The 17744-nt window shown below is 39.3% G+C and overlaps 1 protein-coding gene across 6 annotated transcripts in view; it reads left to right on the top strand.

Moving 5' to 3' along the window:
- birc6 (baculoviral IAP repeat containing 6) overlaps nt 1-17361 on the top strand; it is a 125700-nt gene extending 108339 nt beyond the window's left edge. For all 6 annotated transcript variants that reach the window (XM_066671079.1, XM_066671048.1, XM_066671053.1 and 3 more), the window contains exons 71-75: nt 1759-1920; nt 2727-2804; nt 3827-4015; nt 15768-15902; nt 16372-17361. In XM_066671079.1, the coding sequence (XP_066527176.1) occupies nt 1759-1920; nt 2727-2804; nt 3827-4015; nt 15768-15902; nt 16372-16551 (744 nt within the window). In that variant the 3' untranslated portion in view covers nt 16552-17361. The remainder of the gene's footprint in view (nt 1-1758; nt 1921-2726; nt 2805-3826; nt 4016-15767; nt 15903-16371) is intronic.
- Nucleotides 17362-17744: the final 383 nt, after the last annotated feature.

Genomic DNA, 17744 nt, shown 5'->3' with positions numbered 1-17744 from the left:
TTCTACTGCTTGGTAAGAGATCCCAGGTGCTAAATTAGTCCAGACCTGTAATGCTTTGGAAACAATGGGTGCATTATGAAACAAACTCTGTAATAGACCCTGAGCTGCTGAGCAGCTAAAATCCTATAACAAGTAAAAATGGGAAGACTTTTCACTTTCAGAACTACAGCAATAGGTCTCCTCAGTTCCCAAAACCCACAGGGTGAAATAAAATGAATTAGTGATGCAATACAGTGGTAAATATACCTCAATATAAACTTTTTTGGAATGTGTTCCTGGCAAAATGGGCATTGAAAGAGCAATACACATACATGGTTTTAAGCATGTTGTCTTTAAGCCATTTTCAAATAAATACAGAGTTGAAATGATTTGCCCACGGTTGCATTTTGTATTTATTTACATCTTGCAAAGTGTCCCAACGTTTCTGCAAATAGGGTTTGTAGGATATGTGGCTCAAAATTAGATTAATCTTAAATTAGATTAAGCTTAAAATATAGCTCTTAGCAATAGTTGTATTTGATGTTTTAAATATGGTGATTTTATTGTACACTTCAGTGCAATCATACAATCTTAATGGTCATTAATATTAAAGTAGATACACCAGATTTTGTGGGTGTGTGTGTTTGAGAGATGTGGTAAAGTGTGTTGGGTTTGAATGCTTGTGTCATAACAGCCTTGCCGCCTGAGTGCAGTCTGGATGCCTGCAGCTAAGTGCAGCCAGAGCATCACTAGATGCCATTACAGCCTTCCTAACACCTCATATCGCTCTCTCCCTTGCTCTCACTCTCGTTCACCATCTTCCGTCTATCACCCTCATCTCTGTTTTCTCTCTGTCTGTCTCTCCTCATAGCTCACTCTCTTTACACATCTGCCTATATATCTGTATTTTCTGTTTAATTTTAACAATTGCCAGGCCCAAACTCCCAACTATGTACCATTCTATAGCTTTAACTCTTTTCTGACTCTGTCATCTTTATTCTGTATTCTTTCTTCCTCTGTTCATTTGGTCGTTCTCTGTGAGGTACCTTGTTCTAAAGCTGTAGATGTGTAGTGGGAGGCTCTGTTGGAGCATGGAGGCTCACACAGCTGCTCTCAGCAGATGGGCACATGCTGGGGTTACTGTCCGGAGTCTGTCTCAATCACAGTGTGATGTGGATAAGCTCAAAAACATGCATTTTGGTAAAGTCTCTTTGGTTCTCAAGGAAAGGGTGAGCACAAGAGAACACAATATAATTTTTTTTGCTATTTGGTCTGCCATTAATTTAATTTAATTTTTAAGTTCATTTATATCTTATTATGCTTATTACATGTTAATGGTGCAACCATAGGGAGGTGGACATTTTGGGAGGTGGAAAGAAATTTGGTTTGGTTTACAATTGGTGTAAAATTGTGAAAGCAAAAAGACACTTCAGTGACTAAAGACTGATACACACTTGTGCATCTGCAATTTTCTCATATATATCATCGAAGTAACTTTTTTTTTTCTCATTATAAACCACTGTAGTTTATTCTGAGCGTGCTGGTGTTGCTGATCTCCCAAATGAAAGTCATAAAGTGTAACCAAATTATCAACACATTGAACTAGATCCAATTCATGGCATAACTGTTTATTACAATGAAACATTGTAACAAACTTAAGCAGATGATACCACTAATACTGTTTTTTTGTTTGTTTGTTTGTTTTTTAGGTGCCTGATGCATTGTATACATTAATAGTAAAGATAGTAACAGTCTTACTCTTGTTTTTCTCTCTCTCAGGTGTTGATAACAGGTCCAGCAGACACTCCCTATGCCAACGGCTGCTTTGAGTTTGACGTGTATTTTCCGCAGGACTATCCAAACTCCCCTCCACTGGTCAACCTGGAGACAACAGGTGGCCACAGTGTCCGCTTCAATCCTAACCTTTACAATGATGGCAAAGTAAGTCTGGCTGGTATCCACTGTTGATTTGCTTCTTTAGTATTGCACTAGAGCTACAACAGTTTTTAATCTATATCCAGTTGTTAAAATGCACCTTCCAAATACGGCTACTGCTTATTAATGGGATATTGTACTAAGCTATAACTGTCCAAAAATGCAAGTATCATGAAAAAGTCCATTTGCAGAATGAAGTAAATTCTTATCTCATAAACCTCATTTGGGGGGGCACGGTGGCGCAGCAAGTAGTGTCACAGTGTCACACAGGATGTGGGTTCAAGTCCCGCTCTGGGTGATTGTGAGGAGTGTTTTCTCCCTGTGTCCTTGTATGTTTCCTCCGGGTGCTCCGGTTTTCACCTACAGTCCAAAAACACACTTTGGTAGGTGGGTTGACGACTCAAAAGTGCCCTTAGATGTGTGTGTGTGTGTGTGTGTGTGTGTGTGTGTGTGTGTGTGTTTTCCTGTAAAGGACTGGCGGCCCCTTCCAGGGTGTGTTCGTGCCTTGCACCCAGTGATTCTGGGTAGGCTCCGAACCCACCACAATCCTGAACTGGATAAGTGGTTACAGACAATGAATGAATGAATAATTTTCCTTTTTAATGGAAGTAAAGGTAAAGAGACAATGTGTAAATAGCAGATGATATGATTAAATCTGGCAACAAACAAGAATCTCTTAAAAAATGGAGATAAAATGTTTTTTTTGGACAGTTATGTAAGTCTTGGTAAACACAATGGAAGGTATAAGTATATTTGCATTCCAAAAGCTCCGCCTACTTTTGTGTGTTCACTCTTTCTCTTGTGTTTCTCAGGTGTGTTTAAGCATTCTAAACACCTGGCATGGCCGTCCAGAGGAGAAGTGGAATCCTCAGACCTCTAGCTTTTTACAGGTCAGTCTCGTCTCATTTGTTGTTCACGAATCCCTTAGTCTCTTGTCTTTTCAGTCTTTTACCAAATATCAGTTTGTCCACTGAGAAAGAGAGCAGCTGGAATAATTGGAAAGGCCAGTTGCTAAACAAAGTGGGGTGCCATTGTGTGTGTATATATGTATAATGTTCCCACCCATAGTTCATGTAAGTTATTTTAAGTGTTAGGATGGCAGAGTAAAAGTACACTCGCTTTTGCACATGCACATTTCCACCACACTCTCAACAGCCAGTAGTCATTCCCTGTCGTCTCCTCCTTCCTCCTCCTTCTTGCTCTCCCTTTCCAGCTCTCTCTGATATTGATTTGTGTACATACGTTCTACTGTCCTCCTGCCACTCCCCATGGGCTTTGTCCTGTAGTTCTGCCAGCAGTTCATAGAGATGTCTCCATTGATTACCGTTCCAGTTAGTGTCCGTCTGGCTGAATCAATACATGGAAATCGGCCACTGGACAGGACAGGACATGGCCATAAGGTCATAGAAGAGGCGGCGAGCTGATCTCCAATTCAAACACGGGAATCATTTAGTACTGTGTGTGTTTACAGAGCTCTGTCATGGTCCACGTTTTCCGTAGGGAGTTCACCAGAAACTTCAGCTCGCCTTATTATCATTTTCATTTATTCAATTTATTACAGCAAATCTGCAGTCCCCTGATACATTTTAAGCCTTTTTTTTTACTTAATAAATTTAGCTGAGGCACAGAATGATTTTTCCAGAATAAGCTTTTACAAAACTGATCCAAAATCAACAGATTTGCCAAAATTTCTAAAGATGAAACATTTAAAAGAGAGCAACCCTCTTTTATATAGTGTAGCAACTTTTCACTAGAATTTTTACTTTTTCCTTCCATAACCAAACTACTTTTCTCTGTGTTGTTGCCTGTTTTGTAATCTATCGATGCTGTGTGTGTCCCCGTGTGTCCCCATGTGTGTGTCTCCCTGCCTGTCTATCCCTGTCTGTCTGTGTCCATTCCTGTTTGTGTGTAGGTGCTGGTGTCAGTCCAGTCTCTGATCCTGGTGGCAGAGCCTTACTTTAATGAGCCGGGTTACGAGCGATCACGAGGCACACCTAGCGGCACACAGAGCTCCCGGGAGTACGATGGAAACATCCGGCAAGCCACCGTCAAATGGGCCATGCTGGAGCAGATCCGCAACCCTTCACCCTGCTTTAAAGAGGTACATACCAAAACACACACAACACTTAGTTTAAAAGAGTTTCTGGCAAAAAAGTATTTACAGAGTTTAAATTAAGTTGCTCACAAAACATAATGATAACCAGTAAAGACAAAAAAGTGCATATTTTTTTAAAAAAGGTGCATATTAAAATAAAGTGCCTAATTTCCCAAAAGAGCACCTAAAGTATCCCAAAAGAGCTTTTACCTCATACCTAATTTTATTGGCCCCAGGATAGCAGTGTCTGGAGCCCTGCTCTGTGCATGTCATTCAATTGAATCGTAGCATTTATCAAACAGTACAGACCTGATTGGCTGAGTAGCATCATATGTGATATGTACAACATATGCGATTGGTCTGTGTGTTTCCAGGACAGCTAAATCTGTACCTTAATGACTAGCAAAGTTATAGGTCTAGATCTCGGTCTGCCTATAGTGACCCATTATGTAGTAAAGCACACGATTTATTCCCAGCTCAGTCAGGAACACCATGTTGTACCAGTAAGTGTCCTTTGAAAATACCATAAGAACTACACTTTACATCTGCAATGTGATAAAAATTGTAAGACACTCTGGATAAGAGGATCTACTACAAGCTATAAATGTAATAGTAAATGATGCAGAGGTGTTTCTATGTTTTTGTATTGACATTCTTAGAGACTTCTGAGATTCTTTATATATTACTTTGTCATGAATAAATCCATGAAGTTGAATCTAAAAGTGTCGCAGCAGGTTGACAACCCTTGTCCGCACTGGTGTGTGTACCTCAGTTTAAAACAATTGGTTTAAATTTTTTGATACTACACAATGCATCTGGTGTCTGACAATTTTAAGGCACTGCTTGCCAGCTTGTGATCTAGTTAGTTTGGAAATGGGAAAAGTCAAGTTTTTTGGAAAATGGCTTGAGAATAACAGTTACTCATGGGGTGGTCCAGGGCTAAGCTTAATCCGTGTCTGGGAAACCACCCTATGGTTAAAGCCATTCCCTGATGATGTTTAGGAAACAATCTGTACTGTATGTCAAAGTTGTTTCAAACTTGACATAATGGGGCTCAAGGCTGTGTTTACATGAAGTTTACTCTTTCTTTTGTTGTGTAGTTCCCTTGCATCTTTGATCTTAAATTTAATTAAAAGTGCTATTAATGAGGTATTAAGTTTAACTTTATTATAGCTGTAGACAACCTATGTGTTCAATGGTGTCCAAATATTTATGAAGTCGCTTTAAGCACTGTTTCTTACTCTCACTTTCCTACTCTCTCTCACTCACTCACATTTTGTCACATTTTATTTCTTCATGTCCTTGATGCAACCCACAATGTCAGATAACCATCACTCACTGACCCAGAGTGAGAAGCGAGGGGAGGCAAATATAGCCAAGTGTAGGCAGACCAGGTTGGCAAGAGGGAAAATAAACATCATGATGTTAGGAAGTAAGCAAAATATTGAGTTATTGAACAGCAGGATATTGATTATGCTTTCACTGCTCGAGGTTAGAGAGATTCTTTGAGCCAGAATCTTTGTGTTTGTGTGTAAATGTAAAATTGACAAGTGTGTTTATTTTTTGGTGCTGCACGAATTTGTTGGCAGTCATTACTGAAAACACAGCATTTATTTGTGTAGCGTAAATAGCTTTCACATTCTAGCATCTGTCCAGTTATCTACAAATACGTACATGGTTTTTGTGAATTCCCAATATTTTAAGTTTTTCGTCGTTTAATGCATCCAGCTTGTAACTTTCTGTATGAATTTAAAAATATGCTAATCAGAGCTGCTTTCATCATTGCAGAAAGGGATTGTTTTAAATACTACATTGCTCACAGCAAAAAGCAAAAACACTCCAAATGTTTTAAATGTTTTAAAACTTTAGGCATGATCATGAAAATAACATCCAGTTCAAGATGTTTAAATTTAGAATTAGAACTAAACACGCAAAAGCCATAACTGCATTTTCTGTTAAACCAATTTGTTGAATTGTGAACTAAAATTTGCTGGAAATATTATTTTACAATTAGAGAATGTGGTAACTTACATTAACCTCAAACTTTTGTCTAAAACATCAGATGGTAAAGTTACTGTTCTGGTGTAAGAACAATAGTCGTGCCATCCTGAGTCAGTCATAACGATGTGGACACTGTCCCTCATTAACTCGGTTAAGAGATGGGCCGAAAGCCTGGCGCTGGGGATGAGAGTCTATGCCCACTATCGCACGTTAATCACTGCTGTATCCTTCCCTGCCACCTTCCCCAGCGGGCGCTCTTCCTTGGTGCCATCTCCCGAGGACGGGCGGTTATTAAGGGTTTCTCACCGTCTGCATCAGAACGCGACATCCCGGAGTGGATTGCAAACGTGCTTGGCACCTCGTATCCATGCCAACGTGGGAGGACAGTAATAAGAGTGATATATTATCTTTGTGCCATCCAGAGGGCACATTAGATCTAGTGCTCTCACCGTTGCCATGCCAACCTCAGTCTAGAATAGCTGAGCTCCGGTGCCATCGTGGGCTGGCAAAAGACAGCAGGGCTCACAGGCATAATAAGCAGAATTAAAGGTACCATAAGGAGTATTTTTAGTGTTTGGCTCATAAGCCTAACATTACCAGTCTGCCGCTAATGACATGGGCCGTCACGGAAAGAGAGGGAAACGTACACTCCAGGGTTGGAGAGTTTTTCTTCGCAAGCCACAAGTTTTGGTCACATTTCAAATCAAGAAGTTTAATCCCATGCAGTCATATTGATGCGAGTCGTCTTGTACTCGGGAGAACATGTCTACGATGTTTGTTCTCTGCTGCCAATTCCATATGAGAAATGTGAAGAACATTTGCACTTAAGCTGTTCAGAAAGCTTACATTGATTATAGAAGTCGTCCTGTATCGTAGTGAGAAACTAGGACGGCTTTTTAGTAGTGTCTGTGGCCCAAAAAGGAAGAAAAATAAAGATACATATATCTTAAGTATAGTGATATAATATCACTTCCGTATCGCCCACTCCTAATTCCCTGACAGATTGTGTTAATCTGACCAGGATCAGTGCACGAAGAGCTGTGAAATGTTCCCGGTTGTATTGCTGCACAGGTTTAAGAAGAGATCAACTGAATGATGTGCAGAGTGGCAGCAGATAGAGCACTGACTGGCATCTGTATTCAGGTGTTGTTCAGTGTGTTTAGGAGCTGAGAGATGGGGAACCGAGCAAAAGGAAGCAGCTGTGACGTCAGCTGGCAGCAGGGATATGGAACATGGGTTTTATCAGACAGACACAAGCGCAGCAGAATTCGAAATAGGCTCTACTTCCCTACACACACACACACACACACACACACACACACACATACACACTCTCTTTCTCTCCCTCTCACATATTGTTTCTAATAAAGTGATTTAACCTGACACACCCACATAGGTACCGCCCCAAGAGAGACGCGACATACAGCAAACCACTGGCTCTGGGTACATCTCCCATAAACATTCTTGCACACACAGTAATAAACGGCAAGTTCTTGACGTCAGAGTGGGGAGTGAAATGGTCCGTTAGCTCCTGAGCAGAGAAGTGTGCCTTTTCTATTCTCTCGCACAAAGGAACACTCTTGCTGAATTTTTGGCCCTTAGCCTCAACTAAACATGCAGAGATAGACCATATGTTCATAAACTGATCAGTTCGCCTACTGTTTGGAAGACTATTAGAAAGAGTATGAATGCTGGATTTGATGATAAATGCGTTCTCAGGTCATTTTGAAATGACTGAACAGAATGTTAAAGTAAATTACAGATCACTGCCTATTTACCTACTGTACTGTATTTAGTGAAGTCCCATATCAGGGAGAGTGTCTAGCTGTCTCCTCTGCACATGATGTGATGTGGTGGTGAGAGGCAAAGATCGGGTTATTATTACTTTTATTATAGTAATGTTATCAAAAATTATATGTTGGTTGCTGTTGAAATTATGAAGGAATCGTGTTTTATTTATTTTAAGTAGCATGATATTGAACTCTATAGTTAAGTTTAACCAGGACAGATCCTACAGGTTAACTATTTTCAACCCAGTCTCTGTGAGCTGCATCTTTAGCATATGGTCACTTACTGTAATCAGTTCAAATCATTTTCTAATGTCTTCCATCAAAATATAGACCTGGAAATCAACTACATTATGGAAATTACATTTCCTTTAGGAACGGTGCATGTCATATTTCTATTTTGTTTCTTGCTTTAATCCACAAGTCTACGGGAGCCTGCATAAAGATATTATATACAGATGTGTGGCTATGCATATGTATCTGTCCCTCTGGGACCAGCAGAGATCTGAACAGCATTAATGTTGATGGATACATCGAAAGCCTGATGGGAAAATATTAACAGGTACATCCCGCTTGACCACTCACCTGTAAATGTGTCAGAGAGAAAGAGATTGTCTTTGTGAATTTGAAAGAGACAAATGGGGGGAGAAAAAAAATCCAGAGAGAGGGGAAGGGATATGACCCGAGCTTTGCCTCTCTGTCACAGTAGCCATGCTTCCATACAACACTCAGATCCCTGAGCCAGCAAGCATCGTGCCACGGCCGCCCGGGTTTCCATAGCAACACTGGCAAGGCCATCGATCTCACACACACCCTCTTCTTATTTCCCCCAATGCATGATTGCAGTCCTGCTTGAGCTTGTAAGTTAAAGAATAATTGCAAGATTGTTTGCAGTTATTGGCTTCATGTTAGGTTTATTAAAATAAATGAAATGAAAATGTATGGCTTTTTCTAGGTGCTACAACAGTAATGGAAAACAGTAATGTCTAGGTTTGACGAGTATTTTAAAACTGGTATTTGAGGACTTTACCATATATCATTCATATCTTATAATTTATTTATTGGTTTATTTGTGTTTGTTTATTTTGTAGTCTGTGGGTTCAGGTGACTTTGAGAAACTGTACTAAGTGTGTAATTTTGTATGTAATTATGAGTTCTTAACCGTAAAAGAGAGAGTGGAGGGAATGAATGAAATTCACTGTCACAGAAATGAAATAAAGCTATAGGTGGAAAGGAAGGACTGTTGTGATTCAGCTTTTGCCCTGTGGTTTAGAGATGGAGTAGTTTCTTTGATGTATTTTGTGTGGAGTCGAGAGAACGATATCAAGGTTCAGTACTCATCCACTGTCGCCCCTGGTCTTTATTACCTTAAAGGTCACTTAGTTTGTTAGTGGCACTATATTAGAGCCTATGCCAGCTGATGTGTTTACTACTTGAAGGGAATGTGTATGCTGTTCTGCTTTTAACAAATCCTTATATCTTGTGTTGGGCATTTTTCTACATAATTTGAAAATGTTATATTTACGGAATGTACAGTGAATGTTAAGAAGGGTTTTTACACCGTTTGACATATGCAGTGTTGTTCCTTGTTAATGTGCATCCATGGGCTGTCGTCTGAAGGGACACAAGAGTGTGTGTGGGTTTTATGTTTTTATTGGTTTGAAAACAGCTTGGTGTTCTGAGTGCGGCAGTAAGCACCTCTTTTTGGAAACCCTGCTGGGTTTTCTTTCTGAAACCTTACTGATAATTTCTCATAAACCGCAATTATCATTAAGTTAGAAATCCATTAATGGTATACGGGGCCTTTGCTGGAGCAAGGGCAGCTAGAGAAATATCTGCTGCAAGAGGTGCAATGAGCTGCAATAGTTATCGCTCAAAAAGCACCAAGACTCAGGATGGAAATGCCCAAATCTTCCGAGATATTCACAGCATTATGTTGCTGACAGTCCAAAACACATGTTTCAAGTATTACATTCAGTGCTTATTGCAACACCAACTCCCGGACATTGTATTTGAGAGGAAACACATTTGAAAGAAGTGTTTAAAGTGCAGAATGTCAGCTTTATTTGAGGGCGTGCTTATCCATGTTGAGTGAACCATGTGTGAATTGTAGCCCTTTTTTGAACATAGTAATTGGAGAATTGGCTGCTTAGCTGATTCTTGGCCAGCTGTACTCTGTTGCATCATTAGTTAATGCACAAGAGCGCAAACACAAGATTCTAGATGTGGCATTTAAATAGGAGGCCTCTTACTGTTGTCTGTCAACATAAGAATGGACAAAATGGCAAAGAAACAGACAAATATGAAAATGAAAACACTACTTTTAGTTCTGCCACTTTAAAATAAAGGCATTCATCAGATCATCTCCATATAATGCACAAGTGGAGTGAAGTAGTAATTTTGTTCCAGAATTAATCACCCACATCAATACCTGACCTCTCTGATTTTCTAATTAAGCACTAATACACGAGAGGGAGTGCTATAATGTGAGATGTTGGCACTGGTGTGCAGCTGAGTGCCGAAGATCAGTACACCAGTGCCAATATCTCACAGTATAACACAAACCTCAAGTGTATTGTTGCGAGTTCTTTTTTGCCGTTTATTATTAGGTTTTAAGATAAAGGAGATTTTAGAAAATTAAAGAAATGATTTGTTTATCAACCTTCCGCGAGGTAGAATAGTTCTATTCCGTCACACACTCCATTTTGCTCTTTTCAACAAACTCTGGACCTTTAACTTGTGCGAAGTTGGACCCGTCCATGATCATACACTAAATGATGCCAAGTTCTCTCTGTAAAAGTTAAAAGTGAGTTGTTTGGAGTATCACTCCAGAGCCGTGCGGAGAAAAAAGACGAGCCTCGACTCGAGTTACATAAACCACATAGACATAGCAATTAAATTTTATTTCTTTCAGATTTTCTTTTGTTACAAAACAGAAAGAAGATAACAGTCCACTGTGCTATAACCTTTTACTCTGTTCAAAATAAGGTGCGTGAACGGAAAATGATTCCTGACCTTCGGTCAGACTCCAATCATTGTGCAATACTGGCACTCCTGGACTGTCTCTCAGCCAATCACATTGCAGAGTCAGAACTAACTGTGGTATAATTAGTTTAATCTTTATTAATCCTTAAATATTGCATGGACAAGTCTATATATTTTTTGTAAATGTAGTGTTTGAGGTTCGGTTCTGGTCCAAAGATACACATAAGAAATAATTTCCTCGGTTCTGGTATGAACCTTTGTAGTAACTGCTTAGCACTAACTATGATATTAGACATTGAACCAAAAGATGTAAAACAGGTCATGCGTATAAAAACTGATTAGGCACATTTTATGACAGTTAATGGGAAAATATCCAGTAAACCCTGGGACCACGCTGCTCTCTGCTCTACCACTGCTTGTGTGTTTTTAAATGGGTATTTTGTGATATCCTAAAGCTATCTGCATGAAAGACCATGTACTACCAAGGTTTTCTTATGAACACAAATCACTGTAGCTATAAAGTTAACTGTAACACAGGTTACGAGACTAATATTGTTTACCTCTGTGCATTTTCAGGGATGGCAGCATGCTTCTGATATGTGAATAGGCCATGTTTATGATCAATAGATTACATTTATTGATGCTATTTCAGGTGACTCAAGCTGACTGTGGTCTTGTTGCAGTTATAGATAGTGTAACAATTTTAATGATAAATGGTACATTATCATTTTCATAACACAATATGTCACATGTATTAAGACATCGAAAAATTGACTAAAGCAGCCTTGACACAACTAACACAAGGAATAAGCCTTTATATATGTCGGTTTATGTCAGTCGTATTGTAAGGCTCATGTATTTTTATGAAACATGACCTACAGTCTTTCTGAATATTTTTGTTCTTAAAAATCCTGGGACCTTAAATCTACACCCAGAAGGAAGCAGCTGTAATTTTATATAGGTATAAAAAGTGCCTAGAATGTGAAAGATTTATTCTGCCCTGCTGAGGGATCTGGGTCTGTAGATGTCTCTGAGGCTTGTCAAATTGACTGGCCAAGTCAATCACCAGCCTGACCTCAGTGAGCTTCTGTTTCACTTACTGAAGGCAGAAAGCGCCCTGGAAACAAGCTGGAGCTAAAAATCGCTGCATTACAGGTTCTGGCAGAGCATCCATGGAAAAAGTGCCCAGGGACCAGGGCTCCTTGTGGCTTTGTGGTTCAAGTGATCATTAATTGTGAAGTGTTTGTCATTATTTAAAATGAAGAACAAAACGTTAAACCAGTAGTTCTGCCACTGTAGATTTAAAGATCCTTGAATAAATTCTGATGTTCTGCATTGAATTATTAAATTAATTCTGAGTTTAGAATATAGAATCTAAATCTGTGTTTTTATTTTTATAAATGTATTATGCGTCTTTCTTCAAAACATCAGCAATATCAACAAAATTTGTTTAGTTTACTGTACAAGTCATTGACACATGTTCATTGGATATATTAAGACCACTTTCTTAAATCAGTTTGTGGTTGTTGTTTTTTTTTTTTAACATATATTTAACATGACAACAAAGTTTAGTATTACAGTGATCCCTCGTTTTTCGTGGGGGATGCGTTCTAAGACCACCCACGAAAAACGAATTTCCGTGAAGTAGAGGAAAGATATTTTTTTATGTATTTAACGAGTATTTGGACTTATAAAACCCTCCCTGTACTGTTAACAACCCACCCTTCCCATTAAACAGTCATTCTATAATGTTTTTCAGCTGGAACTACATGTGATATCCTACCAGTCTCTTTAATAGAGTAAATCCTAAGATGTGATTTAGCGTAAGTAAATTTCACTCGCATGTGGACATGAACAATACATGTACTGTATGTAAGAAATACTTGTAAATGATATATTTTGTCACCTACAGGCCTAGTCTAATACATGTAAATAATAATAAAAAATACTTTTAATTTACACACCATAAGAAAATGATATTTTAGGCGATATAGCGCCCATAAGCCCCTTTGACAAAAAAACTGTAAAGCAGCGAATCCACGAAAGATGAACTGCAAAGTAGCCAGCGATTACTGTATTCAAAAGTTGCAGTGTTTTATATTATGTTCCAGGACTTTGTCATATTTACAAATTATTACATCAAGATGTAATCCTCAGAATCGTTTACAGTGGTGGTAAAAGGAACCTGGCGTCTGAAGCTCTTAACTGAATGTTCTCATGAAATTCTGAATTATCTTTCTGATTCTTATGAGATTTTTTTTAAATGATTGATTCGGCCTTTACTGTGTATTTCATGTACACCACAATTTTCTATATACATACTTTTAAAATAGAAAAAAAAAAGATTTTGACATCATGATGTCATGACAACAGGTTAATTTCAGCCTTTCTTTACAGCGCTGTTGTACATCAAACAACTCGTGGATTAATTATGTAAAAAAATGAAAAAATAATCTCATCTTGAAGAAATGAGCAGAAAATGTTGACAATGAGTTGACCTCATTAGACACAGGTGACTCAGTCGTTTCTCATGTTGTCCTTTCAGACATGTGTGGACTAGTTTAGTGCGTAGTGTGCTGAAGTGTTGATTGCTTGTAAGTGCATGCGTGCAAGGCAATGTGTGTCCACCATACACGGTAAAGGTCATTTGTCAAGCCGTCTTAATCTGATTACACGTGTTTGTGTGTGCGGTGTGTGTTCAGATGTTTACACACTTGTTCTCCTCATCCTCTGTGTGATGGATGTTCATGCCAAATACCAAAAGTCACACACAATGAGACCGGGTTAATCTTCTCTTTCATTCTCAGTCACATGTCATCAGTGTTCTAATGGCAGGACTCTCAGTGTGAGGCCAGGTGGTTTGACCAACTCTCCCCCTCTCACTGTCAGCCTTTGTATCCATGTTTTCATTAAATAAATCTGGCTAATACTCAGATAGGGCTTAGTATTTCTGTAAGTATTTTTCCAATTCTTATTCAGTCGGTCAAAAAATAAAAAATAAAACAAAAATCCACATGAGAAAAATCTTGAAGCCCAAAGCAATCACTGTCAAAGTAAATGTCATCCAACACTGGCCGTGTTAAAGTGCAATACACAATCCAGGTAGATTTCTTTGTCTCCGGAGTTTAGAACAATGTTTGGTGAAAAAGTCCCCCATTACCTTCAAAAAATCACACCTGTGTCTTAATGTTGTAAATACTAAACACACCTCTCTGCCGGCTGCATTGAGTCGGTTAAAATCGGCGTGTTGTAACACAGCTAAATCGTTTACTGCTAAAAAAACATGTTGAAAACACATCTTAAATGATCTTATTTAAGAATGTATAATAATACATGATGATATTGTAACCTGTGAAAAATGTTATGTGATAGTAATTATTATTATTATTATTTAAATAGGCACCTGATGGAATTAGGTTTGAATTCACTCAGACACACTACTGTTTTTGGCACGTTTTTGCTCACACACAGACACCTGCCTCTGGATAGTGGCTGTCTTCTTTCCTGAGTGGCAAGTGAATGGAGGCAGATTTGAAGCTATATTACATCATGGTGTACTAGGTAGACTGTGTGTGAGAGAGAGCGAGAGGGAGGATCAAATCGCAGCAAAGTACTGCTGAGCATTGCTAAGAAGCCTTTCTTTTTTCTCTTTTTGTTATTAGCCTCAGGATTACTCGAGAATAACATGAGTCAGGAGTCATGGTGAGGCGCTTTAGGTGTTGCTTTTGGTTTCTCTCTTACTACCTTACAACTATTAAAAACCACTCCACAGCTCAGCGCTAGAATGCCGTTTGAACAGTTTGTTTTAAAACTTGTCTTTTCTCCTTTATCTTCTTTTGTATCGACTGACTGTGCACTTCAAAGTTTCATCACTCTCTCTGCAGCAGAGTTCCGGCTCTGCGCAGAAAAAAGCCGGACTCAACACACTGAAGTCCAGACACACTGCAGCTTTAGCAGCAGCATAAAAGAGGATGAAGACAGTGATGTGTACTTCACGACTGAACCTCCCCTCTCCAGCAGGGGAGCAGAGTGGAAAGAGGGTGTTTCATAGGGAACAAGGCGATCAGACACAGTGTGATTTGATAATGCTAGAAACATCAACTCCTGAGGCTATGACTAGATGCAGGTTGTCCTCCCATTATAGATGAGCCAACAGTGATGCAAGGAGAAGTCTTCCATTTTGGTGAAGTACACAGTTCAGCAGTGACTAAAGACAATAGCTGGCAAGCTTGTGCTTGGTATAATTTAGTGGGTGTTCTCTAAACATTGACAGAAAACACACAAATTGAAACTGAGCATCAGGTCAGCGAGTAGCAAGAGCGGCTCCAGGAAACCACAAGTCATACAACTCACAACGTATTCTCAAATGGAGCAGCCGTTTAAGCATCGAAGGTCTCAGTGTCTCAAGCTCGGTGGTTCACATTTGACTACACACTTAAAAATCATGGTTCTATAAGGGTTCCTTAGTAAAGAAAATGGTCCTACGTAGAACAATGAACTCTAAGGACTTTTGCATAATTACAGGGTTCTTTACATCATAAATGGGTTCTTCAGATTGATGGAGAATGTGCTATACGTGGTTCTATTTGGCACCAAGAACGGTTCTTCTATTGTTTCGATGTCAAGCTTGTTTACGATAGAACCCTCAATCTGAAGAACCCATTTATGATGTAAAGAACCCTTTAATCATGCAAAGGGCTATTTAAGAGCCCATGGTTCTATGTAGAACCATTTTCTTTAATAAAGAACCGCTGAAGAACCATCATTCTTAGGAGTGTAGGAATTCATCACAGCGCGACTGTGTTGTTACAGAACACAGGCTTGATTTGAGGTGAAAGAGCTGTAACCAAACTTTTCATAGCTTTTTCAAATGGTTCATTCTAGTTATGTGACATGAACACTATAATATCAGTTGTTTGTAGGTCCTGCATGTAATACACAAACGTAAATGTGTTTATGCGGGTGTTTGTTGCGCTTGTGTGCAGGTGATCCATAAGCACTTCTACCTGAAGAGAGCAGAGATCATGGCTCAGTGTGAAGAGTGGATCTCTGACATTCAGCAGTACAGCAGCGACAAGAGAGTCGGACGCACCATGTCTCACCACGCTGCAGCACTCAAGGTAAAGGTACACACATTGTTCATTAGATGCACAGTTGTCCTGTTACGCAGTTTGAGAAAAGCATGAAATGGGACGCTCTGGAGCAGCTGCACATGTGCTAGAGCTTACGATGTCCTGTGCCAAGTGTCAGCTACAGGGATTAAAAACAAATACCTTTAGCAAACGTCGAGCAGTTTGGGATTCAGAACCAATATAAAGATATTAAACCCATACTGTGAATAAAATTGCAGCAGTTATTAATGTTAAGTGCGTTCTCATTATTAAACACTAGTGAATCTATAGAAATTGATGAAAGCGTTATGATGGATGTTCTGTGTTTTAGAGTAGAATTGGCTTCAGGGCAAAACTAAAGAAGCAAGTCCTGGTTGATCAGCTACATTTGTAAAAGGGATCAGTTATGAGAAAAGGCTCATTTTCACACTAATTCTAACCTGTGTGTGTGTGTGTGTGCATGGCTGCCCACCCACAGAGGCACACAGCTCAGCTGAGGGAGGAGCTGCTAAAGCTGCCGTGTCCCGAAGGCCTGGAGCCGGACGGGGAGGAGTTTTCAGAGAAGAGCGCCGCCCTGCTGGTGAAGGACCTTCCCGACCCAGAGACAGAGAAACAGAGCGACAGTCCAGACGCACACTGCAGCGACGGACAGCTATGAGCCTCATGATTGTCCAGACACTTTCCCCTAGCCATGCCTCCTCACGACTATCCGCTCTACATCAAATGGACTCGATGGCTTCCCTGACGAAGCTGCCATTTTGTCAATATTTGTATGTAAAAAAACAAAAAATCAAAACTGAATTATCTAATAGCCTAAGAATGAGAGGATGAAAATAAGACAAAAAAATCCAACAAAAAACATCTGCATACAAAAAAAAGCCAGGACAGAGGTGCATCTGTTCTATGCCCATAATAATAAAAACAACACGAAATACGAGTGGCGAGGAAACACGTTCTTTTATTTACCTGTAAAAGAGTGTAAACCTTTTTGTGCTTTTTCCAATTGTGAAATAACCACTGATTGCTATGTTATTAAACTTGTTTATGTATACATAATTACAGAGGAAATCACAGTATATATGAGGGAACTGCCTTTAGAGAAGAATGTTTACTGAATGTTTTTTCTTTTTCTTGTTTCTTTCTTTTTTCCCCCCAACTGTTAGAGCAAGGAGAGTTGTAAAACAAAGAATATATTGGTTGTTCTTTAAGGAAACTATTTAAGAGCAAACCCACACATGTAAACTCCCCCCATCCCACCCCCACCCACGAGCTCCAGACGTCTCCAGTTGCCCAATGACATTTTGCTTCTTTGATTTCTACAAAACTCCTGTAAACTTCAATAAAGGCTGCGATGGAGATTCTTAATCGCTCATGGTTCCTGGATGCTGTTGTACAGGCTGTTTTTAAATCATATTCTTTTTTTTGCCCTCACTAATTTTAAAATGCAAGTTTAATAAATTCAACCTGTTTTACTTTGCTCAGGTATAAATTAATGTTGTTGGGTGTGTGTGTGTGTGTGCCACTTTGATTTTTTGTTTGTCTTCATTGTCCTCTTTCTTTAACGCTGTTTATCTTGCCCTCCCTCTAATGATTACACATTAATATTAATGAAGCTCAGTACTAATCGTCAAATAATTACACCCTCTCCCCCCTCCTCTTCTAAAAAGGTCATTATTTCTAGACTCGTTGACACATTAACGTTGTAAAGAAGGGAAATTCAAATTACTTTCTCTTATTAAACTGATCTTGTTTCCTGTAATGTATAATGTGTCTCAGGGTAAAGAGATCATGCCCTCGTCCTCTCATTACCAACACTGTTAATCACCTTACACAGGGTGAAGGTGTTAAGAT

Source organism: Hoplias malabaricus, chromosome 1, assembly GCF_029633855.1.
Source record: "Hoplias malabaricus isolate fHopMal1 chromosome 1, fHopMal1.hap1, whole genome shotgun sequence".
NCBI lineage: Eukaryota > Metazoa > Chordata > Actinopteri > Characiformes > Erythrinidae > Hoplias > Hoplias malabaricus.
Note: the sequence above shows the minus strand (reverse complement) of the source record. Positions and strands in the feature narration are given on the sequence as shown.